This window comes from Aspergillus aculeatinus, assembly GCF_003184765.1.
Source record: "Aspergillus aculeatinus CBS 121060 unplaced genomic scaffold BO66scaffold_8, whole genome shotgun sequence".
Lineage (NCBI taxonomy): Eukaryota > Fungi > Ascomycota > Eurotiomycetes > Eurotiales > Aspergillaceae > Aspergillus > Aspergillus aculeatinus.
In genome coordinates, this window is record NW_020291477.1 from 588,368 (window position 1) to 610,714 (window position 22,347).

Sequence of the window (22,347 nt, forward strand, 5' to 3'; positions counted from 1 at the left end):
ATCACACAAGCGATTGATACACTGATAGTTCGATCTCGAATTTGTTCAACCATGACGAAACCAGGTACAGCACACTTCCTGAACCCATACTCGCGCAAGTATACCTCGCTACAAGCAATACTAACACAGAACCAGAGCCTTCCACTCAGAGCGCCGTTCTCCACAGAGACACTCAGCACATACCCAAGAAGGCCATCGGCGGGAAAGGCTGCTACATCTACCTCGAAGATGGGGCCAAGTTCCTCGACTCGACCGGCGGTGCGGCCGTCGCGTGTCTCGGCCACGGCCACGAGGAGATCCAACAGGCAATCACCGACCAAATGAACCAGCTGTCCTACTGCCACTCCGCCTTCTTCAGCACAGAAGCATCCGAGGAGCTCGGTCGGTTCCTGGCTGAATCGACCGGAGGTCAACTATCGAAAGCGTTTATCGTGAGCTCCGGTAAGAGCCCCCGTCCCCCCCCCCCCCTTCTACCCCAATCTCACACCTTACAGCAAACATGAAATGCTAAGCATCAGCACCCCCGCAGGCTCAGAAGCAATCGAAGCAGCCCTCAAGCTCGCGCGCCAATACTTCCTCGAGCTCCCCACCCCGCAGCCCCAGCGCACACGCTTCATCGCCCGCAAACCCTCCTACCACGGCGTGACGCTGGGTGCTCTCTCTGTCGGGGGCCACACCACCCGCCGACAGCCCTTCGAACCCCTCCTATCGACCAACACCTCCCACGTTTCGCCATGCTACCCCTACCGCGGCAAGAATGCCAACGAGTCCGATACGGACTACGTCGCCCGGCTCGCCGCAGAACTAGACGCCGAGTTCCAGCGTGTCGGACCCGAGAACGTCTGCGCATTCGTCATGGAGACCGTCGTCGGAGCTGTACGTACTTCATTTCCCCTTGCCAAGCTATATCTCTAGCTCATCTCCCACCCCCTATCTCCATAACCTGCCCCTTAGGCCCCCTCACAAACAACGTCTAACTTCCACCCCCCGAGAAATAGAGCCTAGCCGCCCTCCCCCCGCTCCCCACCTACCTCCCCGCCATCCAACGCATCGTCCACAAACACGGCGCCCTCCTCATCCTCGATGAAGTCATGAGCGGCATGGGCCGCTGCGGCACGCTGCACGCCTGGGAGCCCGAGGGCGTGGTCCCGGACCTCCAAGCCATCGGCAAGGGGCTGGGCGGCGGCTACGCGCCGGTCTCGGGGCTCCTCATCCACGAAAAGGTCGTGCGGATGCTCGACGCCGGCACGGGGGTGTTTCGGCACGGCCAGACCTACCAGGGCCATCCGGTGGGGTGCGCGGCCGCGCTGGCGGTGCAGAAGGTCATCCAGCGGGATCACCTCCTCGAAAATGTACGGCGGATGGGGACGTATCTCGGGCAGAAGTTGACGGAGCGGTTGGGGACCCATCCGCATGTTGGGGATATTAGGGGGAGGGGGTTGTTTTGGGGGGTGAGTAATCCGTTTCCCTCTTGTTGTGTTTCCAGTGCACATTGGACGAAAGCTTGGATGATCGATGGCTGACCCGGATTCATGCGCGGTGGTGTAGATTGAGTTTGTCAGGGATAAAGCGACAAAGAAGCCGTTCAGTCCGGAGGCGAAGGTGGCGGGGCTGGTGCAGGAGATGGGGATGGATCCTCGGTTTGCCATCTCGTTGTATGCCGGCAATGGGACGGTGGATGGGGTGCGAGGGGACCATGTGTTGTTGGCGCCGCCGTATAATGTCACCCAGGAGGAGGTGGATTTGATTGTTCGGAAGACGGGCGAGGTGATTGAGGCGGTTTTTGAGAGGTTGAAGGTTGGAATGGTGGGAAAGCTATGATTGAGTATGTTGTTTACGGTAGGTACATGGGGGGGGATCAGTACTGGGATGCTTCACAAATAGCGCATTTTCACTATTGCATGCATTTTAAATTGGCTAGGCTACAATATCATGCATAAGCAAGAGTTACTTCCAATGGAAATTGTTTCTGAATCATCATTCTCGCTAAGACATGTACGCCCAGGCGCAGCTTGGCCCAGACCCAAACAAGGACTACAAGTACAGTACACAAAACTGCAAGTATCTATGCCTTGGCCTCGATGGCCGCAGCCTTGGACATCGAACTATCCTCCTTGCTATCTCCGTTGGCAATGGTGGCAGGCGCCGGTCCCTCCTGCCACATGCTCGCCACCGTTTCGACGGCCCGTTCAATGACCACCCGAATCCGGTCCCTCAGCACTGCGTTCGCACACTCCACCTCCAGAGTCTCCAGCCAGACCCGCGCAACGTGCTTGTCAACCTTGATCTCAAGTCCCGGAAAGGGGATACCCAGCGCCTCGAGACGAGCCAACTCGGCCGCTTCTAGCTCCTCCGTCGTTTCGTCATCCTCGTCTTCTTCCTCGTCCTCTTGCTTGATGGGCGTTTGGTCGCCAGCCTCGCTTTTGGTCTCGGGCTTGGCAGTGCCGTTTGTGAGCCGGTTAGGAGGGAGTCGTGGACGCTCGATGGCCACGATTTCAGACCCAAATTGTGCTTGTAGCATCATGAGCAGGCGTCGAAATCGCTCTTCCGGTCCTAGGTTAGAGTGGGGATTGGGCAATTCGTCAACACCGTCGTATTGATGATGGTGGTGGTGGTGGTGATGGTTTTGCTTCGCGGATTCTGCAAGACGAGTTAGCCATATACATCGCAATCATGCCCAGATACCAACATACGTTTCACAGATGCAGGGCTGCTTTCCACCGTGAGAAGAACGGCCATAACGGCGTCCGCGACTCCATCGTTCATAATGTTACCCTCCCACTCGAGCTCAAGCTCACGGGTGCGAGGATGGTAGCGAAGTAGCACACAGCCCATGACAAGGTACGTTTGTGTGTCCTCCATAGGGATTTCCTCATCAGCAGCCTCTTCTTTGATCTGGCTCGCTTCCGTATCTAAAGTGCCGTCTGCGCTTTCCTTCTTGATCTCCTTTTGTGGAGCGCCCACCTCTTCAATAGCGCCGAAAGTCCCCTCAAGTGCCCACCTGATCAAGTCTATGCTTGCAGAGCTCAGTGTGAGATGCTGCTTGCATACGATGGTGGTTGTGGTGAGACCAGCGTACTCCCTGAGATCGTCAGGAGCCATCAACGACAAGTCAAAGCCGTTCTCTACGAGAACTCCAGTCATCAAGTGACCGTCGTCCTCCTCGGTCGGAGGTGCCACTTGGGCCAATTTACCAACAACCTTTGCAATCTTGTCCTTCTTGAAAGGAATGCGGACCTCATCGCAGTTGGCCGGAGTGTACACCTTCACTTTGACGGTCTTCTCGGCGTTTAGGCTGAGCAATTTGGACTTGAGACGCATCATCTGATGTTTCTCGCCGTGGACCAGGATCTAAACAGGTCAGTCAGTGTGGTGTCACAATCCTGCTCGGAGATATACATACCACAACAGGTGCGGAGATTTCCTCAATGAAGTTCCGGTTCTGAACACCGTCCACATGGGCTGCGAAACTGATCTCATCCACAGTACACCGTCGGGGAATCATGACCTTTTGCTCCTCGTCGCCGTTTCGTCTCACCATCCCTGACGCTGCTCTAGACATCACCGCGGGAATCTGTTCTGGCTCATTCAAGATCTGTTTGGCCATCGTGCCTTCCACACTGTAACCGGTCATGACAATGCCGTTGCGTTCGTTGGGGGCCCATCGCTCCAGCAGCTCTCGACTGGTTCCCGTCTGGAGCATACCCGGCGAAGCCAGCATGACACAGCCTCCTACATCATCAAAGCGCTCCAAGCTGCGCAGACTCCGGACGAACTTGAAATCCCAGGGTCCTACACTCAATGCGTTGTCTCCACGCGCCTCCGCCTCCGCCATACGCTGACGGTGGAGCCGCTTAATGTTATCGTTCATTGAATGTATATATGTCTGATACACGTTCATACATCTTCGGGCCGTATTACCGATGTAGTAGATAGGGATCCTCTGCAGCTCGGGGTGTGTATCCCAATATTCATCCAAGATGAGTAGGATTTCTTGGGCGCGACCTAGAGCAAATACCGGCATTAAGACCCTGCCACCACGATTCAAAACACCGGTGACCGACTTCATCAAGGCGGCTTCACGCTCCAGACGGGGCGGGGTAGACGAGATACCGAAGGTGGATTCGGTGATGAGCACGTCGATCTTGATACCTTTGGGAACCTCCGCCGGGATCAGATGACGGTCTTCCTCTCGGGAATAATCGCCTGTGAAAAGAATGTTCAAGTCGGCAATGGAGACCAGGAACATGGCAGCGCCGAGAACATGACCGGCCGGGTAGGGAGTAAAGCGAATGCCGTTGACGGTGTGGGTGGTGTGGAAATCAATGAGCTCGATTTGATCAAGTGTGGTGTGGTGATCATGCTCGGTATACAAAGTAGTGCGTTGGTCCGACGAGGACGACGTGTTGCTCACTCGCACATTATCCTGGATGAGCCACTTGTAAATAGCCTTGGTAGCATGTGTCATGAACACACGACCCTTGAAATTCGTCTTGCTGAGTACATATGGTAATGCCGATGAATGGTCGACGTGGAAACTAGGAGGAGGAGGAGCATGTATCAGCGGACATTCCGGTGAAGCACTGGCACGATTGTGGCAGATGATATTGCTCGCGAGGCATTATACAAGGACACAACATGGAAGATAACATCATATTTATTGGAGTCTCATGTACATGAGCGGGGATCGCTTGAGGCGATAGCAGGAGCCATCGCCAGAAATACCCCGGGGGCGCATAGGTCTATACATGGTGTAGCACACAGGCGCTAACGAGCTCGTCTTACACGACGACGGACAGTCTGGCAGAAACGGCGAAACACAAAGGAGAGGCTATCCCACATACTGGCTGATCAGTAGAATATCTACCGTACTCAAGTCGAACTCGTCAAAGAAAGGAAGAGCCGAGAAGCCCTCCTTTCCAGGATGCATACCTGCATCGAACTATTGAAGTTGGCAAGTCAGCATGGCACCAGAGCAAGACATAGGACTTTGCTTGTCACCCACCATGACAGTCTTTCCCTTGTACTGAATAATATGACAGGATCGTCCGACTTCATTGCCGCCTCCCAGACAGTGAAAGGCCAACTCGTCGGCGGGGTCGACCGGTTCATCATCGATAGCGGCGTTCAACGCCGCTGCCTTGCGTTTAGTGGCCATGATGCGCACCTCGGCCTGTTTAGGCGATCGAATGCGTCAGGTTCCAGGTTAGTGTAACTATGCGCAATGCGATTATCAATTGTTGCGCTGTTGACGTTGAGCAACAGTCTAGCTCCGACAGTTGGCTGGCTGGCTGGCTTGCCTTTGTTTAAATGGAGTCAGTCAGTCAATCAGTCAGCGCTGGAACCACAGGCCATGACAGGCGCTGAAAGAGGCGCTTGAAACAAGATCAGCAATGGCTGGGTGAGGCCTATCGAAGGTGATTTGTGATTATAATTTGCACAAGGTTCCAATGTCTCAAAGTCCCAGACTATCCCTGGCCCATTTCCCGATAAGAAAGGGTGTTATGGCGCGACAGGAGGACAGTTCAAGCTGGAAGGGAAAAAGACGCGGTCGGCGGCTTGGAACGGCCTGGCCGTGATGACTAAAGAGTGACTAATGGGTTAAGCGCGGGCTACGCGGCCTTTAGCGCCACGTGACGGGCTTTTCCGCCGCATCGGGTTGGGAAGCAAACCTCGTCCGCAGAAGCTCCCCTTCCCGATTTCGAAAAGCATCATCGTTGGCTTTCCCCGTCGCTTCATTCACTGCGCATACCCCCGACACCTATCACGACACCCCTGGTCTGACTCTCTGTATGCTTCGAATGTCACTATCGATGTCTTGAAATGGTTACAGTTGGTGGCGGTGGCGGTTATCAGCACTCCGCTCGGATTCTCAACACATACGCGACGCATCTCCAATAGACGTGACTGAGTTTGATCTGAGTCGGAAGTAAATTCATCGACTGTCGCAGACTAATTCACCATGGCGCAACCACCACCACCTCAGGGGCAACACTATACCCCATCCTTCTCGCCCCCGCAAACCTCACCGTCTCCAGGTGCTCCGTCGCCGATACCGAATGGCGGTATTCCTCCTCCGAAGCGACAGCGCCTTTCTCCTCTCCCACAATCTCAGTCACCGTACGCCTCTCCCAGCTTCGGTACTCTGCAACTACCACCTAATCAGTCTGCTCCGTACAATGCCAATAACTTAAACGGTGTTGCGCCTCCATCGACTCCCGGTCCTCCACCACCACCACCTCCTCCTCCTTCGGGCACGATGGGACCTCCGTCAAGACCGGTTGAGAAAGCCACGGACGCTGCTGAGTTGACTGACGTGTTGGCATCATCCGGAATCGATGTGCGTGAGGAAGAGGCATTCCTGACCAGCAGCTACTCCGGACCAGGCGTTCAAGCGCAACAAGCTCCCCGACCTCAACAACCTCCCGCCCCGCAACAACTTCACCATCAGCCACCACCTCCACCCGCCGCAGTCAACACCTCATTTTCCTCTCAGCCATCGACCACCGGCACCGCTCCTTCTACTCAGAGTTTCGGTGATAACTCACATTACAAACCACCTACGACCCAAGACTCGTTTTACACAGAGCCAGCATCACAGCCACCCGCTCCTTTCAAAGACCCTAATGAACCAACCCGAGAGGATAGCGAAGCGGCACGACGTGCGCAGTATCACCTACAGCACTCATTCCTTCTGACCAAGGTTTTGGAGCAGAAGTTGCAGAAGCGAGGGTTTGAGCTGGGCGTTCGCATCCCCGCGGAGGGCTTATATCACCCCGTCCCCGGTCGCCAGCAACCGATCGAAGTGACGGGACCGGATGGGTCGTCTATCATCCGTTCGGGACAGACGATTCTCAATCAGACCGGCGCCCCCTTACTTGACATTCTAAGCCTCATGTCGATTGCCTGTGAGGAGCGTCTGCGCTCGGTTGTGGATTATTCTTCTACGCTGGCGAGAAGTCGCCGCGCACATTCCCACGGCGTGGTTCCTGCTGACTGGAAAGATGTGGCGTCTGCGGCTAGTGTGACGAATGGGAGTGCAGAGAACCCCAGCACGCCAGCCAAACGTATGTTCGACTATCCATCGCTACTGACCCAAAGTCACTAACAGTATTAGGTCCCAACCCAGCCACGGATCAACAAGACACGAGATCTTTACTTGATAAGTACCGCATCATCGCGGAGAAGGACAATTCTAGTGAAGACGCTCGGGCGACGAAGCGCGCGAAACGCAGTGCGAGTGCTATCCTTGGCGACGGTGTAGCCAGTCGAGCGGAGAGTGTGGATATCCCAGGCTCTGGAGCCTCAACACCTATTGGAGAGAAGGCACCCAGCATCGACAAGAAGGGGCTCACCAAGAAGGAAGCCAAGAAGTTGATGGACGCGAAAGCCAGCGAAGCTCAGCAACATCAGCAATCTGTGGAGACGGCACGGATGGCAACTAACAGCATGCTTTCTGGGCGAATGTTTGGAGCGAAGAAGTCCTATTCCTGGTTGAATCGTGGATCGGCGGCAGGCAGTGGGTTTTCCACGCCATCTCGTGTTAACACGGCCACGCCTACCGCCGGCAATGAAAAGGCTGGCCGCTCGGGTGAACCAGCGCCGGCCCCCGCGAAACGACTAGGGAGCTGGCGGGAGGACAAGGCGAAGGGCGCCGGGATCCAGGTTCGGGACATTGTGTTCATGCTCGAGCTCGATGGGCGTGGCCCTCGCCACGTGCAGAAAGCTTACTCGAAGGATGTGAAGGAGGATCGAGCAGACTGAGGGGAGTTCTTTGTCACTGCGCAGGATCGTGGTTTATTTGGCAAAGTAGCTGAACTCGGTGGCGTTGTCAATGATGTTTCCTTTCCTTTGATGCATGCAGCGTCTTGAGCTCTTCCTTCTCTCTCTCTCAGTCCCTCGTTCTTGCATTTCATGTTCTCGTAACAACTCTTATTACCCATTTTCTTCTAATCTGATTGGGACGACGCTGAACTGCTGTGTTACAATATGACCTACTAACTTCTGGGGAATGAGCCAAGGAATGAGGGGGAATGATGATGTTGCTGATGAAGCCCCGAATGACAGCCAAGATGAAAGCACACAATTTGTGTGTTATGAATTCGTTGCATAGCCTTTGTCGTACTGTACGTTTACTTTCTGGATCATAGCACCGAACTTCGAGGTCATGAGTATCATGAGTGGAGTACCTGAGGCACCGAGGCGCAAAGCCCGGGGATTTTCCTGAGCAGGTTAGGGCTGGCTCCGAGGCCCCTGCACCCCATGAGTCTAAGTCAGTCCGAGATTATTCCCGTGGGGCAACACCCAACAATGGCCGCCGGAACGCCTCACCATTCTTGGGTGGTAAATTATTCGTTTGTAGCTCAGCACTCTCGTCTCAATATGTCGCAGTCGATACCTACTTCTTGCCTCGGCCCTTCCTTTTCAATCAATGAAACCTGCCTGCTGTAGCAGGTGGTCTGGTATTCTAACCAGAAGTATGCATTTACTAGAGAGAAGTTCAGCAGCCAGCCCACTCCAAACCCATACACTCGCGATGCACGCATAGCAAGATTTCGACACGAGTGAAGCACCCCATTAAAACGCGCTCCACATCCGTACGCCTACACCTACTCATACGTAGCAGTCCGAGATTCCGAGTTAGAAAGCCCGCGCAAAAGAGAAGTATGTGTATGAGTAACACGCCAAACCCTCACCGTCCCTTTCTTTCCCCACCGCCTCCAGGCAGAACTTCGGGACAATGATGTCAGAGGACGCAGGGACGGAGTAGCATGTCTGAGTAGCGTGTGGGTGGCATAACATAAATCATGAATCACGATTTAGTTCCGGATCCCGAGTAAGGATTTTTAGTCTACGGGCAACGGGCAAAATAGTATCAGGCCAGAGGACCGAAGCGGAGAGTGAGAATGAGGGAGGGAGGGGGTCATTGGCTCCGGTTTGGGGCCCTCCGGTTCCCGATGGCCCCGAATTATTGCGCTGCTGCAGCGCACCTGGCAGCGGAGATTAGCACCGAGATGGGGAGGGATGGATGATCTTGCCTCGGAGGCTCAGTTGCGCACCGGTGCATCCTATGAGCAAGGTTGGCTGCGAAGGGGTTGGTTGTCCCGTTGCGAGGGGAACGAGGTCGAGGTGGTTTTGGAGAAGGATGGTTGTGTTATGGGAATAGAAGAACTAGTAAGTTTGTGATGTGAGATTAAAGGCACAACTGCAGCAGTGCAGTCTGCATGGAGCACACACACACAGACACACACAGAGTACACAGTAACTAATGTGCAGTGGTGAATGAGGACTACTCCGGACAGCCAAACGTGCCGAGAGTGCAGATGCTGACTGGTCTTGCTTGCTTGCCGGTGTCTTGCCACTGCATAGTTACTCTGTAGAATGATGGTTAACTATAGGGAGACAGCCCGGAGACCATTATCCATCGATACACCAAAGAATATGGAAATAACAATAAAAAAGGATGGGTGATTTTCACGGTGATCGCAGATTATCCTCAGTATTTCGTGCATGTAGCCTTCGAATCACTTAAGTTGCTTCTTCCATTTTGTCGCCTTCATTACAGTAGCAAGAATCTTTCTTTATGTCCCTATTGTATGCATCCGTCCAGTGGATCGGGTAAGAATAAGCCTAGACTTCGCCTCGTTAACTTACTTTTTCTCCTCTCTCACTAAACCGTTTAGTGGGCTTTTGCGCTTTTCGCCTCTGGGGCTGATTGGGGAGGAACCCAGCGGATCGACGGGCTGGTGAACCCAGTCTCTCCGATCAGAAGATGACGACCGGAGGTTACTATTAATTATTTGATCGGCTCTTCTCATTGTCATTCAGTCATTCTTTCTTGGGGGGGATAAAGGGGAGGGGTCTGAGAAATTATAAGACAACAAGATTCGCAAGGGGGAGGGAAGACTACACAAAATAAAAGTAGTATCAAAATTCCCACGCGATGGACGGACTGGAAAGACTGGAAATTGAGGGAGAGGGAGGGGAGAGGGTGTGCGTGTCATAACCGACCGTTCGTCCCTTTCGCCTGGTGCTCGTGCGGCAATACATTAATGATGATGATGGATGATGATGTTGTTGCTTGGATTATGATGGACGTTACTTTCTATCAACAATTCCCCAACCGTCCATTATTGCCTTGGTCTTCGAAACGTAGGTATGGTAGCAACATCTGTAGTCCGTAGCACTGTGATCAATTGGAATGGGAACAACTTGACTTGATTTCTTCGATGACTTCGATTACAAGGAGCTGGACCTCGATCGTTCTCTGCTGGTAACCCCATCGTTCTCGAGTCCAGAGCATACTCGTACATACATACATACTCAATATCCATCCGTACAATCCATCGTTCATCGCCTCCCCCATAATGAATGCAATCAATCAATAGTAATTCCCACAACGCCCCCCGCCATTTACTCTCATGAGCGCTGTTTTGCCTACCCCTTCTCCTCTCCTCTTCTCTCCGCAACTCCTTGTAATTAATTCAGTCATTGTGATTCGGATATTTGTGAGGGCCAGTCATACGCGGTTCTTCTGATCTTCCCCGACCGACCGCCTCGCCATCCATCCATTCATCCATTCATCCAGTCTGCGATCCCCACGCTGCCTCCTCCTCGTCTTCCTCCTCCTCCATTCTCTCACTCTCTCGTTTTCCTTTCTCCTCTTTTACACTACACGTTTTGTTTTGATACCCCCTCCCCCTTTCCACAATCTCACTCTTACTGGTGATATACGACTTGGGAAACCCGACGCGACTGGCCGATTTCCCAGGGTACGATACTCGAGTCTCCCCCTACTGCGCTCGACGAAACGACCGACGAACCTACTACCAAGCACCGCCGTGACGCTGCGGACGGCCGACTACGATCCGACCACTCCCTGAACCACCGCCTCCTCCTCCTCCTCCTCCTCCTCCCCTCTCCCTCTCCCTTCCACAGACCCCCCATCGACTTCGTTGACTCTTCTCGTCTACACTCTCATTCTCTCGACGACCATCCGCCGCTCATCTCGACCGGCTGGGTCTCGCGTCCCCTCTTCTGCATCATGTCTACCCCTTCAACGGCTACCGCGACACACCCTTCGCACCATCAGCAACACTACGCATACCCCCATCATCAACCTTACCAGCCAACCCCATCCTACCCGACCACGTCCGCTGCAGGCACTGCTCGCCTCGTCACCTCCGCCTATCCCTATACTGTCAACCCCCCGACTACCTCTCTCCCTTTCGTTCAATCTCCTAAGACAATACCCACGGCTCCCACGCCCTCTATCGCCTCCACAGCAGCAACCGCTATGCCGCCTGCGCAGAACCCCATGAATGCTGTATCAGCCGCTCAAAATGGTCGGAGGAGGAAGCCTAACTGGGGCGAATTCTACAAGAACGGCATACCCAAGGAAGTCATCGTGATCGATGACACGCCGCCTCCAGAGCAGTCCCAGGCCGCTTCGCGCAATCCGGCGACGGCTTACATCAACGCACCCAATGGTGCGGCGCCCCAACCGGCCAGCAAGAAGCGGCGCACCGGCCCCGACACGACTTACGATCTTGCAACCTATGATCGACCCTCTTTCTCGATCAACCCCCAACAGTATGGCGAAGAGTCCTCGGCTGAGTCTCTCTCCACCGACCGAACAACATCTCTACATACTACCGCGCCCACCTCCCTGTCTCAGGGAAGTACGGGGGCTAGCAACGGGTTATATTACGAAGACGCCAACACAGGCCAAAAACGCAAGCGAGTGACCACCCGGAAGTCCGCTCGTGATGAGCAGAAAAAGAAGGAGTTGGAGGCCGCTGGTGATGCGTTCCTGTGTTACGTCCCGCCTCCGAAGCCCATCATCAAGGCGAAGGATGTGCCGGTTCCGGTGATTCGCGATGTGAGTATCGTGACTGAATTCCCTGCACAGAATAGTAGCGCTAATGGGACTCGTAGTATGGAAACAGAGGCGAGAAGTATGATGACGACGACGGCCATTACATTGTAACGCCAAATGTTCCATTGACCGATCGATGTAAGTAATCGATGTCTACGGAAGGAAGGACGCCCAAACTGACACCTTCAGACTCGATCGTCAAACTACTGGGACAAGGTACATTCGGGAAGGTGGTCGAGGCGTACGACAAGACCCGCAAGACCCGCTGTGCGGTCAAGATCATTCGCTCCATTCAGAAATATCGCGATGCCTCGCGGATCGAGCTGCGAGTCTTGTCCACCTTGGCCTCGAATGATAAAGCCAATCGGAACAAGTGCATTCATCTACGGGATTGCTTCGATTTCCGCAACCACATCTGCATTGTGACAGATCTGCTGGGACAGAGTGTTTTTGATTTTCTCAAGGGAAATGCCTTCGTGCCGTTTCCCAGCAGTCAGATTCAAAACTTTGCCCGGCAACTGTTCACCAGTGTTGCTTGTGAGTTTTCTTGGTTGTTTATTCTCTGCAGATGCTGACTGTGCAGTTCTCCATGACCTCAACCTCATCCACACCGATCTCAAACCCGAGAACATCCTGCTTGTTAGCAGTGCATACCAGACCTTCACATATAACCGTACCATTCCCTCATCCTCCTGCGCGATTTCACGGAGCGCCCGGCAGAGACGTGTCTTGCTAGATAGCGAGATCCGGTTGATCGACTTCGGGTCGGCCACCTTCGATGATGAGTACCACTCGTCGGTGGTCTCCACTCGACACTACCGGGCTCCCGAGATTATCTTGAACCTGGGCTGGAGTTTCCCCTGCGATATTTGGAGTATCGGGTGTATCCTGGTGGAGTTCTTCACGGGAGATGCTCTGTTCCAAACTCATGACAATCTCGAACATCTGGCCATGATGGAGGCCGTCATCGGGGAGCGAATCGACACGCGGCTTGTCCGGCAAGTGATGCAGGGTGGTCGGAGTGGAAGCCAAAACCAGGCTGCAAAGTATGTTTTTCGTCTTCGTTCTTTTAGATTGTACTAACCTGAAAAGGTACTTCTGCCGCCTACGCCTTGAATATCCTAATGACCAGACGACACGGGCTTCACGAAAGTACGTCCGGGCGATGAAACAGCTCATTGTAAGTTAATAGTAGACCGCCAGCCTCCGGAAGCCACCACTAACGAGTCACAGGAGTTTATACCAAGCAATACCAAGTTCCATCGACTGTTCCTGGATTTGTTGCAAAAGATCTTTGTGTATGATCCGAAGAACCGGATAACCGCCAAGGAAGCCTTGAAGCACCCCTGGTTCAAAGAGTCGTTGGTGGATGACGGTACAGAGGCTCTCCGCATCGGAGAACAATTACAACGTACCGGCCAACGTCGCCAGTGAGACTTCTAGTGCAAGGGAACACTGCATGACAAACTACATGGCATAAGAGCCGGTGGCTGCGGTCTTCGAGCTCTTGTGTCGGGTATAGCTGCCTTTATGATAGATGGACTGTTACTTTGTTTTGGATAATACTTAGCAGGGCTGTACGGGTTGCCCGCTTGACGATGACCAGGTATATGCAATAGGGAGAGGTTTCACGGAGTCTGGTGTTTATGTTTGTGTCACAAAGCTCCATTCTATCGGACGGTGAATTATTCCCTGGTCGGTTGCAGGCCCTGACGGAGGAAAATATTCTTTGTGGCCGCAACGAAAGGATACGATGTGGTTGATTCTGTCTCTATCGGCTTGCTCTTAGCCATCTTATCTCTTATCTATTACTGATATATTCGATACGCCTGCATTGTGTTCTGGGCGTGGGTTGAGTTATCCTGGGGGGAAGGGCTTGATTGTGGTAGTATCTATGATACGTGCGATACTGGTACCTGCCTGCGCTTGCCTATGCATTATTGTCATTACTCATACCATACTACGATGTATATACCCCGAGTTGTCACTGATACAACTGATTGAGATGCATGATGCTTACGCAATGGTTTAGAACCAAATTCGATGACGAGGCGATAGAAGCTCACTGCTAGACTACAACGAAAAGACAGCTAGCTGTCTTGCTGCCACGAAGTGACGAAGCCATGCATGACTAACAACTTCTTTCAGACTCACGATCTATATATACACATGTCTGCCCTCATCTAGAATCCGAACACGGTTCCAACCCCCCCGCCCCCCCGCAATAGATACTCCCAAAGAACTCCCGAAATCTATCACTTATACTTCACAAAAACATCACACCGCGTCCCATCCCCCTCGACAAACTCCTCAACGGGGCCCGCGAACCCCGTCTTCCGCAGCACCCGCTGACTCGCCGCATTGTCGTGATTCGTGATCGCCCACAACCCCGCCTCCACATTCCCGGTGGCCTCCGCGCCATACGCCTCCGTCATCCGGGCCTGCAGCTCCCCGAAGAACTTCTGGCTGAGGTGCTGCACCGCCTCCGTCGCGTACCCCCTGCCCCACACATCCGGGTGGAAGATGTACCCCAGTTCCCAGCGGTCTTTGCGTGGGGGGTGCTGGTCCGCCGCACCGCCCGACGACGACGACGTTAATCCAGGATCATCCCGCTGGGTCGGGGCGGGCTCCATCCGCACGCCCATGTTGCCGATGACGGGACCTGCTGCTGCTGCTGCTGCTGCTGGAGTGCCAGTCCCGTTGGGAATGGGAGTGGAAGTTTTAGGAGGCGTTGGTAACAATTCCCGAACAACGTAGCACGTCCGGGGCGGGTGGTTCTCCCCCGAGATGTAATTCGTTAGCCACGTGCGGGTTTCTTCGAGGTTCTGGTCGGGGAGTTTGCGCAGGCTGGTGTCGTATTAGTGTCGTAATTTTCTCGGGTTTTTCGTGCACGGAGTGGAGAATTTACGGGGGTCTTGCTCACCTCCATCTCATGACCTCGGGCTTGTTGCGGATCTGATACATGGCTTCGAGATCGTCGGGCGTCATGGCCTCGAAGAGGAGGCGCGGAGTGGTGAAGGTTGGTGGGGGGTACATCTTTTGTCGGGGGGTTCTTGGATCTAGAGGTAGAGATACCAAAGGGGAAGGTGTCTAGTATACGAATATGATTAAGTGGTTGATTGTTGGGTTTCAAGTTGGGATCCAGGGTCCATTGATCTTATTTATGGGTTGAGGGTGGGTTTTTCTATCCTCGAGATTGAGGGTCTCGTGTTGCGCGCACGGGTGCGTGAGTCATATTGCTTGATGTAATTAATTCTGCTTGGATTGCCCCGTTGTGACTTGGTTTTTTGAGGCAATTGGTGATTGGTGTGAGACATTGTATTCTTAGTGAGGTTGATGATAAGAGGTATGGAGGTATGGAGGTATGGAGGTATGTCTTACTTTGGTGGTTGGAGTGGTGCTACTGCCAGTGCTACATGTGTACTGTAAAGGGGTCCACGGTCCACGGTGTGTATTGCGGGTGCCTGTTGTATATACTGGGGACATATATTATTCGTCGAATCGGCACTGCGGTCTCTGTACTATTGAGCAATTTATCAATGCTACCATATTACCACTAGAATATAGGACTACCTAGGTGTGGGGTGTACAACATGGGGCAAGTCACGGCTGAAATTATTCATGTATGGAATGGAGAATGCCACCTCAATTCAATGGCAGCATCTCCTATTGTCTTGTCGTGTTAACATGTCTATCCTTTCTTATTCACAGTCATCCTTTGATCAGGTTATTGCTTACCTACTTGTATCCTCTTCTTCATCTCTCCGTTCTTCTTCGAAATTCCTCCCTCTGTCTCTCTCTCTCCTTCCTGTCTCTCTCCCATTGGCCAGACTCAAAGCTCCCTCTTCATCTTCAACCAGGTTCAACATTATCCTTACAACTATCCTACCCAGCTTCAGCTACCCCCAACCCAACCTTGAATATATGGCTTATCATCTCTACTCCTCACGCATGCTAGCCCTGACCACAGACTCGACTTCTCCGACACAAAAGGTCTCGCGTACCTTGCGGCGGGCCAGCCTACAAAAGGCACTCGCCCAATTTGTATCTCAGCCATACAACCTATCATCTCGTCAAGTATAGTTCCCAAGGAGGAATAAACAACCCTCACCTCACATTCGATGGCCAAAGTCTACAATCACCACTGCAACATCATCATCCGCAGCGCCACCGAAGTCTGCAAGAAATCGCAGGAATTGCAGGGACATCAATCAACGTGCCGTTGTCTACACTGTAGCACGTGATCGACTCACTGAAGCCAGGCATGTTGCAGAGATAAGGCTGAAGGTGTTCACCACGAAGCCTCCTATATAAGCTTTCCCCAGCCTCCACCGCCAAAGATGGAGACTCATTTGTGGAAGAACGCAGCAGAGGCAGCGAAATACGATGCCTACTACTGAGGCCCGGCTGGCATCTGCTTGCGTTTACTCCGTGTGGTCTCGGATCTCGGCTTGATTGAGTTGATCGCTGGTCCTGGAAGACTGCAGCGCCAGCTACAAACCGGGGCGAGGAATTTCCCCAGTTTATGCACAACGGCCATGGATATACCACTGTAAGTCCTCCACCAGCCCGTGTTCTCCCTCTCTGCCATTGATAAGGGCTCCTGACGCCACAATTTGTTCGAAGACCAGAATATGCAGCGCAGCATCCGCAGCCCGGGGATCTCATTTTGCTTGATCTATACCCCAAACGCTACAGACAGTGCAGGGTTGAGTGTGCTCTGGTAGTTGCTTTTTGCCTCCCTCACTGCCTCTTGCGCCGCCTGGCCGAGTGCTGACCCTCGTTCTCTAGTGCCCATGTTCGCTACCGATTGTTGATCGCAAGGTGGATGCCAGTCCTCCTAAATAAGATTGATCAGGGTTCGAGAGAGCCACCTGCGGTAAGATGCTCAGCTTCGCTCGACGAGAATCCTGACTCAGTTCTCAGGCCTGAAGGATGCAACTTGGGATGAACGGTGGAGCTAGCTTGATATTTACTTACTTTCTTTCTGGCCCCCAAAGATTGCGATATCTAGTTCTAGACAAGACAGGCAGACCGACATAAAGAACAAGCCATACAAGCCTTCATAAGTAGTCATTCTAACCCCAACCAACCAAGAGAACCCACCAAGCCCCATCATATGTACTGCTAATGCAAACGTCTATAAAACTGCACATGCTGACTCTCAAACCCCAACATCCCCAGCTCCTCCAACCGCCCCAAGAACTCCCCCCACCAATCCACCGCATGCGTCTCGCGGATCGACTTGTAGCTCTTCTCCCCGGCCCGCCCATTCCACCGCAGAAAGTAAACCAGACACTGCGCCCCGCGATGGCCCCGGAAGTCCACAGCAGGAGGGTAGACCAACCACCCCCGCGTCCAGTCAACCAACTGGTAGACCGGGTGCGGCTCGATCTCCACACCCGGCTGGCCGGGGAACCAGCCGCGCAGCAGGAACGGCCGATCGCAGTGCGTGATTCCCCTCCTCTGCTGCTCGGACAGGTGGCGGGGGAAGTAGACCAACAGGAGTTCGAAGTGGTCGACGGGGCCCCGGGTGTCGAGGTGGAAGGCGTACTGGCGCGTGGTGGCCGAGAAGTCCACCAGGGCGAGGTGCACGGATCTACCCTGTGTCAACCGTCCGAGGAGATCCATCAAAGAGGTGTAGTTGTCCGAGTCGATGAATTTGGCCCGGGTGGAAGCGTGGCTCCATTCTGAGGGGGTCTCATTAGCATGCCCTCCCCAGAAAAAGGACAGTGGACGGGGCAGGATCGAACGAACCGATCATGAGATATTCGGTGTTCGGGGCTTCGAGGGAGCGGGAGCGCTGGAGTCGGAGGGCGACGGAGCTGTGTCCCCGTAGCTGGTCGAAGAATTCGTCGATCGCATCGGTCTGCTTGGCGTGGTCCCAGATGAGGGCCGGAGTTACGCATATCCAGTCGAGGAGGCCGGGGTTGCCGGTTCGAGTGGGTTCGCTCAGGCGCAGCGGCGCAGACGTGGTTGACTGGCGAGCGGATGGCTCCTGGAGGAAGGTGGGAAGATTGCGGCGCGTGGAGCGAGTGACTGGCGGCATTGTCAAGGTGACCTGTACTGAATAGTAGGTTGGACAGGAATAGGGGGTCAGATGCAGTGGAACAACAAGTTCAATCACTGCTCCGTTATTTTAGTCTAATACCGCCAAAACTAAGACTAATCAATGCTAGAAGAGACAAAATACCCTCGGGAAACACCTAGATATTATATTATATAACTAGGACCGTATATTGGTTCTTATACTTGGTATAACTTGCTTGGATTTCGAAGTAGTTACTATACGGCAGGGTACGTATATATGTAGTGTAAGATCCTAGTAGGTTTTGGGAAAATCTAAGTCTAAATATGTATAAGCTACAATGAAACAGTTGACCTTCATAGCAGTGAGACCCTACTGTGCTCTTCCTGCGATCGACTCGTGCAGAAAGTTGTTCATTATCATTGAGTGTATTTCTTGGTGTTTAGCGTTGGCTACATACAGAATACAAGGTATCACGTGGCCCTTTGCCGGACGATTAAGAACATAATAGGGGGTAACCCTCATCACTGCGGTGATGTAAACACAGAGGCGCCCGGAAAGAGATGATATGTTTCAGAAAAGGAAAAGGGGTATGTCTAAATCCAGGACAAGATGACAAAGGAGACCCAGAATAGTGGGGACTCTCTGCTCCTTGAGTAGAGAGGGATATGGGTATGGGTTATGATAGCATGAGATAAAGGGTATTGAAGGTAAATGGATGTCGAGGAGTAAAGAAGGCAAGTCGTGCCAGCGTGTTCGAGTTCATGGCATTTCAACGGAACCGGTAGGACTTATGGGCCAAGGGTGAGGGGGGACCATGGCCATGACCGACTCCGCCAACAGGAACTCGAACACGATTATTCTTCCGAGTGGGAGTCTGTGCAGCGCAGAAGACGCAGACATAAACAGAGGGGAGATTGGCCCGTTCAAGACCAACACACTTGGTATGCAACCAGTGACTGCATGATTCACTGTCCCTAAGTCAGGATAGGAAAGGACTGCTATGGCGTTCAGGACTACTTACCATTGGATCATCAGGTGACCACCGTTGTCCATGGAATTGCAAACACACCTGGTTCCCCGGCTTGGGTTACTAAACCGATCGGTGATCGGTGTTGCAATGTCAGGGTCCGTCATCGTTGTAGGAGACGTGTTCATCGTCCGCGTCGCGAGATCCAGTTCGGCGCCAAATCGCGGCGGTGACGACCGAAGGTGAGCCAGAGAACGATTGGCACGACCTATCCGCGAGCTGTAGCTGACAGTGTGAGGCCGAAGCGGGCGTCCACGCTCTTGCAACACCTTCCGGAGGGCATGCTGGGCATCGCCACTGTCCTCATCCACATCATCGAAGGGCTCCCCCAGCAATCCGGCACTCAGATAGGACAGATCTGAATGAGGCATGCCAGTCTGTCTTTTCGGGGTCCGTTTCCAGTCATCCAGAGTAGGTTTGTACTGGGGCCGGCGGGAAAGTCCGCGAGAAGATCCATTCCATGGGGACATCCGCCCCGACTGGGACGATGCTGCCGTCGAGGTGTAGGAGCCCTTTGAGTGAGGCCGTGAACCCGAGTCACTACGGCCCGTCACTGACCTTCCAGCATCTGAGAAGGCGAGTGAGGGGTTGCGACTAGGGATGATGGGGTATTCAGAGTAATCGACCGAGTCATACTCGCTCTCTGTTGTGGAGCCCTCCAGGTCCATGGCGGTGATAGGATCTGTCAACCCAGTCGCTGCCTCTTGCACGGGCTGCATTTCGGTCTTGGCTCGACCGTCGCGTCCGATCCGGAGAACTACTGACTGAGAACGTGTAGGTACGCTGGCCGCAGACGTTGAGCGGGGCATCGACTGCCGCATAGACTTAACAGGCGACAGGCGGCCCTTCGATGGGCTTTTGCGAATGCCATTTGTCAAAGACATCGTGCTCCCAGCACCGGGGCGAGAAGACGTGATAGCCGTATGAGTAACACTACGGGTCAGCGTCGGCCGGGCCTGTCGAGGAGTGTAGTCATCGTCCTCTTCGAGATCGAACGCGGCGAGTGGATGGTGCACACTCTGTGCCCGACGGAGTTCTTCCCGCTTCGACTCCTCGGTCTGATGATGGTAGGGCTGTCTGGTAGGCCGACCAAAGAGTCTCTTCTCAGGAGTCGGCTGGGGTCCCCCAAAACGACGTGCTGGAGAGCTGAGAAACATGGCTGGATCCTCAGCCTTCGTGATCGGTAGACGAGGAGAAGTAGAGAATGGGGCAGGGAACAGTGCGGCGTCGGTCGTGGTGGTTGACGAGAAGTTATAGCCGTGGGTATTGAACTCTGGAAGTTCCATACTACCCTCGATGGTGGGCAACTGAGGGATATGGGCATCCTGCAGAGGTGGAGGGTTGAGCTGGAAGGGGCCACTGGTTTGCGGAGCGAATAGATCGACACCGCTGGTCGAAAGACCCATTCCTACCCCATGATTTCCCAAGTCATGATCCCAGAAAAGTCTCTGCTGCGGAAATAGAGGGGATGCGGAGGGATTCATCGATCCCAGTTGGAACGGATCTGGGGAGGAGGTGAAATTGAACAACTGAGGCGAGGCACCCATTATCCGGCTAGGAGTCTCCAGATGACCGCCCGCCGCACTGGAAGCGGAGGTACGTCGCCCAGTGCCCTTGCCCTCGCCATACTCAGTCATCTTCTTTCGAGAAGCGCTGCTTGGCGGGGGTGTCTGTATGGTGGCGGCAGACTTGGCTGAGTCTACCGTCCGCGGACCGTCCTCCCCGATAAACCCATTGGCTTTGGACGGCCGGCGTCGTTTCGCTGTATCTGTGTCCTGCTCCGCCGCTTTGGCGCTCCTCAAGTTGGGGTCTGCATCTAACGGTCGGTCGGGCCCAGTGTCTGGCAATCGGAGAGGATTGATCGAAGGGGTGCTTATACCGAACTTCTGGGGTGTCCGGAGAAATTCCGGACTGGAGGCATAGGGATCGGAGGTGTCCCAAGTGACTCGGGGATCGAAGAAGCTGGACTCGAGTTTAGGGGTTTGAAAGGCCGAATCACCGAAGATTGTGGTCGTCGGAGGAGTCCTCGTTGGGGTCTGAGGTTCACCGTTTGGATAGCTGAAGCTGAACGTAAAGGACGGCTCCGTCAGTATCATTGTGCACATGAGCGGCTACTTCGGGGGGGAGTTGCGGAGTTTCGACAGAAAGCTCCGCGGAACCAGCCTAAGGCCGGCCAGAGAGGACAAATTGTATATATGGGCCAACTATATACACATAGAAAGCTGGGGGGGGCTGCAGAATTGAAGCACACAAGCACGCAAGCACAAGTATTGAATAAGTGGCTTTCAAGTGAGGTGGAGTGGAATAAAGAAGACAAAGCAACCCCGCTTGTGCCAGCCCGTGGTGCCGTATGTGTAGGTAGGGGAGAGAGAGAGAATTGAATGAGCCAAATCCCACATACCTGTGAACGGGGTGATCCCAACTCATGTCAGCAACTTTGTGATCCCAGCAACCATTCAATTGCAAAGCTGCCAGGCAACCCTCTCGTAGATTTTTTCGAGATTTTTGCGAGTCGTCAGGAATGTTCGGGGAGAGGGGTTTCGGTAGGGATCGAAGTTGCCGACGAATGTGAAGTTGCCCGGGGTCATAGAACTCGAGCTTTGCGTTGGGACCCCTCGAAGGACTGAGCGGACGGGAAAGGAGGATTTGACGGTCTAGCACATAGTAGTCGAATCGGGAGGAGAGGCAGGGAAATGAATCCCGGAAGTAGTTCTAGGGAGGAGAAAGAGGGAGAGGAGAGAGGAGGGGGTGGACAAAGGAGGATCGTAATGAGAGGAAGGGGAGGAGGGAAGGAGGGAGGGAAGGGCAGGAAGTGGTGGTGGTAGTGGTGGTGGTAGGTTAAGTGGTTGTGAGAGGGGGAAGTAATTTAGTAGTAGTAAGAGTAAGAGTGAGAGTAAGAGTAAGAGTAAGAAGAGAAAGGTTCCAAGAATGATAGAATAGAGCTTCTGCTGAACAAAAGGTGCTCCAACGGAATGTGTGTTTCGTTTCCTTCAATTTGTCTCTTCTCTGGTCCTTGGTTCTTGAGGGAGGAGGTTCGGTTCGTCAGTCGGTAGGTACCTGTAGTAGTAGTCCCTGCACCGGAGGCAATAGTAGTTGTTGTAGCAGCTGTGAACTGTAGTTAACTACCTAGTAGTAACTACTGTATGTTCGTTCCCAAGGAGACAGTCAAGGAGGGCAGTGGTTCAAATAGGAAGGATGTAATTGAATTGAGAAAGGGAAGCAATTGAATTTTGTGTTTTCGTTTTCCTCTGTTTGTAATTTGGTAATAATTTGACAGTTTTTTTTTTTTTTTCTTGCCCTCTTTTTTTTTTCTTTTTACATACATCCGCAGATCCACTGGGGAACCATTTTCAATGAAGAAAAAAAAAAAGACTACGGAAGGATGAACCCCAGGACCGGTTCTGCTGCCAT

The 22,347-nt window shown here is 53.4% G+C and overlaps 8 protein-coding genes across 8 annotated transcripts; 3 read left to right on the forward strand and 5 right to left on the reverse strand.

Annotated features, from left to right (window-relative positions):
* Positions 1 to 51: 51 nt before the first annotated feature.
* Positions 52 to 1,926, forward strand: BO66DRAFT_426640 (aminotransferase, class III; the record flags this gene model as incomplete). Its single annotated transcript, XM_025650299.1, has 5 exons — positions 52 to 64; positions 136 to 441; positions 530 to 876; positions 999 to 1,451; positions 1,549 to 1,926. The coding sequence occupies 5 exons, from the start codon at positions 52 to 54 to the stop codon at positions 1,819 to 1,821; spliced, it is 1,392 nt and encodes a 463-aa protein (XP_025507084.1). The 3' UTR covers positions 1,822 to 1,926.
* Positions 1,927 to 1,982: 56 nt separating this feature from the next.
* Positions 1,983 to 5,400, reverse strand: ysh1 (cleavage polyadenylation factor subunit YSH1). Its single transcript, XM_025646785.1, has 5 exons — positions 5,006 to 5,400; positions 4,845 to 4,942; positions 3,404 to 4,538; positions 2,694 to 3,351; positions 1,983 to 2,640 (listed from the first exon to the last, which is right to left on the reverse strand). Exons 1-5 carry the CDS (start codon positions 5,156 to 5,158, stop codon positions 2,066 to 2,068), a joined length of 2,619 nt encoding a protein of 872 aa, XP_025507085.1. The 5' UTR covers positions 5,159 to 5,400; the 3' UTR covers positions 1,983 to 2,065.
* A 321-nt stretch (positions 5,401 to 5,721) lies between these two features.
* Positions 5,722 to 8,108, forward strand: BO66DRAFT_367958 (uncharacterized protein). Its single transcript, XM_025645312.1, has 2 exons — positions 5,722 to 7,067; positions 7,118 to 8,108. The coding sequence occupies exons 1-2, from the start codon at positions 5,963 to 5,965 to the stop codon at positions 7,762 to 7,764; spliced, it is 1,752 nt and encodes a 583-aa protein (XP_025507086.1). The 5' UTR covers positions 5,722 to 5,962; the 3' UTR covers positions 7,765 to 8,108.
* Positions 8,109 to 11,044: 2,936 nt separating this feature from the next.
* On the forward strand, positions 11,045 to 13,312 carry BO66DRAFT_315913 (putative protein kinase (Lkh1); the record flags this gene model as incomplete). Its single annotated transcript, XM_025643484.1, has 6 exons — positions 11,045 to 11,881; positions 11,938 to 12,016; positions 12,068 to 12,415; positions 12,462 to 12,924; positions 12,971 to 13,058; positions 13,112 to 13,312. 6 exons carry the CDS (start codon positions 11,045 to 11,047, stop codon positions 13,310 to 13,312), a joined length of 2,016 nt encoding a protein of 671 aa, XP_025507087.1.
* An 821-nt stretch (positions 13,313 to 14,133) lies between these two features.
* Positions 14,134 to 15,240, reverse strand: BO66DRAFT_469039 (GNAT family N-acetyltransferase; the record flags this gene model as incomplete). The annotated part of the gene is made up of 2 exons (XM_025652695.1): positions 14,802 to 15,240; positions 14,134 to 14,725 (listed from the first exon to the last, which is right to left on the reverse strand). Exons 1-2 carry the CDS (start codon positions 14,912 to 14,914, stop codon positions 14,134 to 14,136), a joined length of 705 nt encoding a protein of 234 aa, XP_025507088.1. The 5' UTR covers positions 14,915 to 15,240.
* A 757-nt stretch (positions 15,241 to 15,997) lies between these two features.
* On the reverse strand, positions 15,998 to 16,775 carry BO66DRAFT_238440 (uncharacterized protein). The gene has a single exon (XM_025642834.1). The coding sequence runs from the start codon at positions 16,544 to 16,546 to the stop codon at positions 16,034 to 16,036; it is 513 nt and encodes a 170-aa protein (XP_025507089.1). The 5' UTR covers positions 16,547 to 16,775; the 3' UTR covers positions 15,998 to 16,033.
* A 230-nt stretch (positions 16,776 to 17,005) lies between these two features.
* BO66DRAFT_469040 (uncharacterized protein) lies at positions 17,006 to 17,934 on the reverse strand (the record flags this gene model as incomplete). Its single annotated transcript, XM_025652696.1, has 2 exons — positions 17,636 to 17,934; positions 17,006 to 17,568 (listed from the first exon to the last, which is right to left on the reverse strand). Exons 1-2 carry the CDS (start codon positions 17,925 to 17,927, stop codon positions 17,006 to 17,008), a joined length of 855 nt encoding a protein of 284 aa, XP_025507090.1. The 5' UTR covers positions 17,928 to 17,934.
* A 412-nt stretch (positions 17,935 to 18,346) lies between these two features.
* On the reverse strand, positions 18,347 to 21,806 carry BO66DRAFT_389373 (PHD finger domain protein). Its single transcript, XM_025646786.1, has 3 exons — positions 21,338 to 21,806; positions 18,931 to 21,000; positions 18,347 to 18,877 (listed from the first exon to the last, which is right to left on the reverse strand). Exons 1-3 carry the CDS (start codon positions 21,361 to 21,363, stop codon positions 18,679 to 18,681), a joined length of 2,295 nt encoding a protein of 764 aa, XP_025507091.1. The 5' UTR covers positions 21,364 to 21,806; the 3' UTR covers positions 18,347 to 18,678.
* Between the last annotated feature and the right edge of the window lie 541 nt (positions 21,807 to 22,347).

What these genes read in the sequence shown, in the direction of transcription:
- BO66DRAFT_367958 (XM_025645312.1), top strand. Translation starts at nt 5,963, where the DNA reads ATGGCGCAACCACCACCACCTCAGGGGCAACACTATACCCCATCCTTC. An exon ending in CCCCAGCACGCCAGCCAAAC is followed by an intron (nt 7,068 to 7,117) that starts GTATGTTCGACT and finishes TAACAGTATTAG; the next exon opens with GTCCCAACCCAGCCACGGAT.
- BO66DRAFT_389373 (XM_025646786.1), bottom strand. Translation starts at nt 21,363, where the DNA reads ATGAGTTGGGATCACCCCGTTCACAG. An exon ending in TGGGATCACCCCGTTCACAG is followed by an intron (nt 21,001 to 21,337) that starts GTATGTGGGATT and finishes CTTTACGTTCAG; the next exon opens with CTTCAGCTATCCAAACGGTG. An exon ending in GGTCACCTGATGATCCAATG is followed by an intron (nt 18,878 to 18,930) that starts GTAAGTAGTCCT and finishes ACTTAGGGACAG; the next exon opens with TGAATCATGCAGTCACTGGT.
- BO66DRAFT_238440 (XM_025642834.1), bottom strand. Translation starts at nt 16,546, where the DNA reads ATGAGATCCCCGGGCTGCGGATGCTGCGCTGCATATTCTGGTCTTCGA.
- ysh1 (XM_025646785.1), bottom strand. Translation starts at nt 5,158, where the DNA reads ATGGCCACTAAACGCAAGGCAGCGGCGTTGAACGCCGCTATCGATGAT. An exon ending in ACAAGGGAAAGACTGTCATG is followed by an intron (nt 4,943 to 5,005) that starts GTGGGTGACAAG and finishes CAACTTCAATAG; the next exon opens with TTCGATGCAGGTATGCATCC. An exon ending in CAGCCCTGCATCTGTGAAAC is followed by an intron (nt 2,641 to 2,693) that starts GTATGTTGGTAT and finishes CTCGTCTTGCAG; the next exon opens with AATCCGCGAAGCAAAACCAT.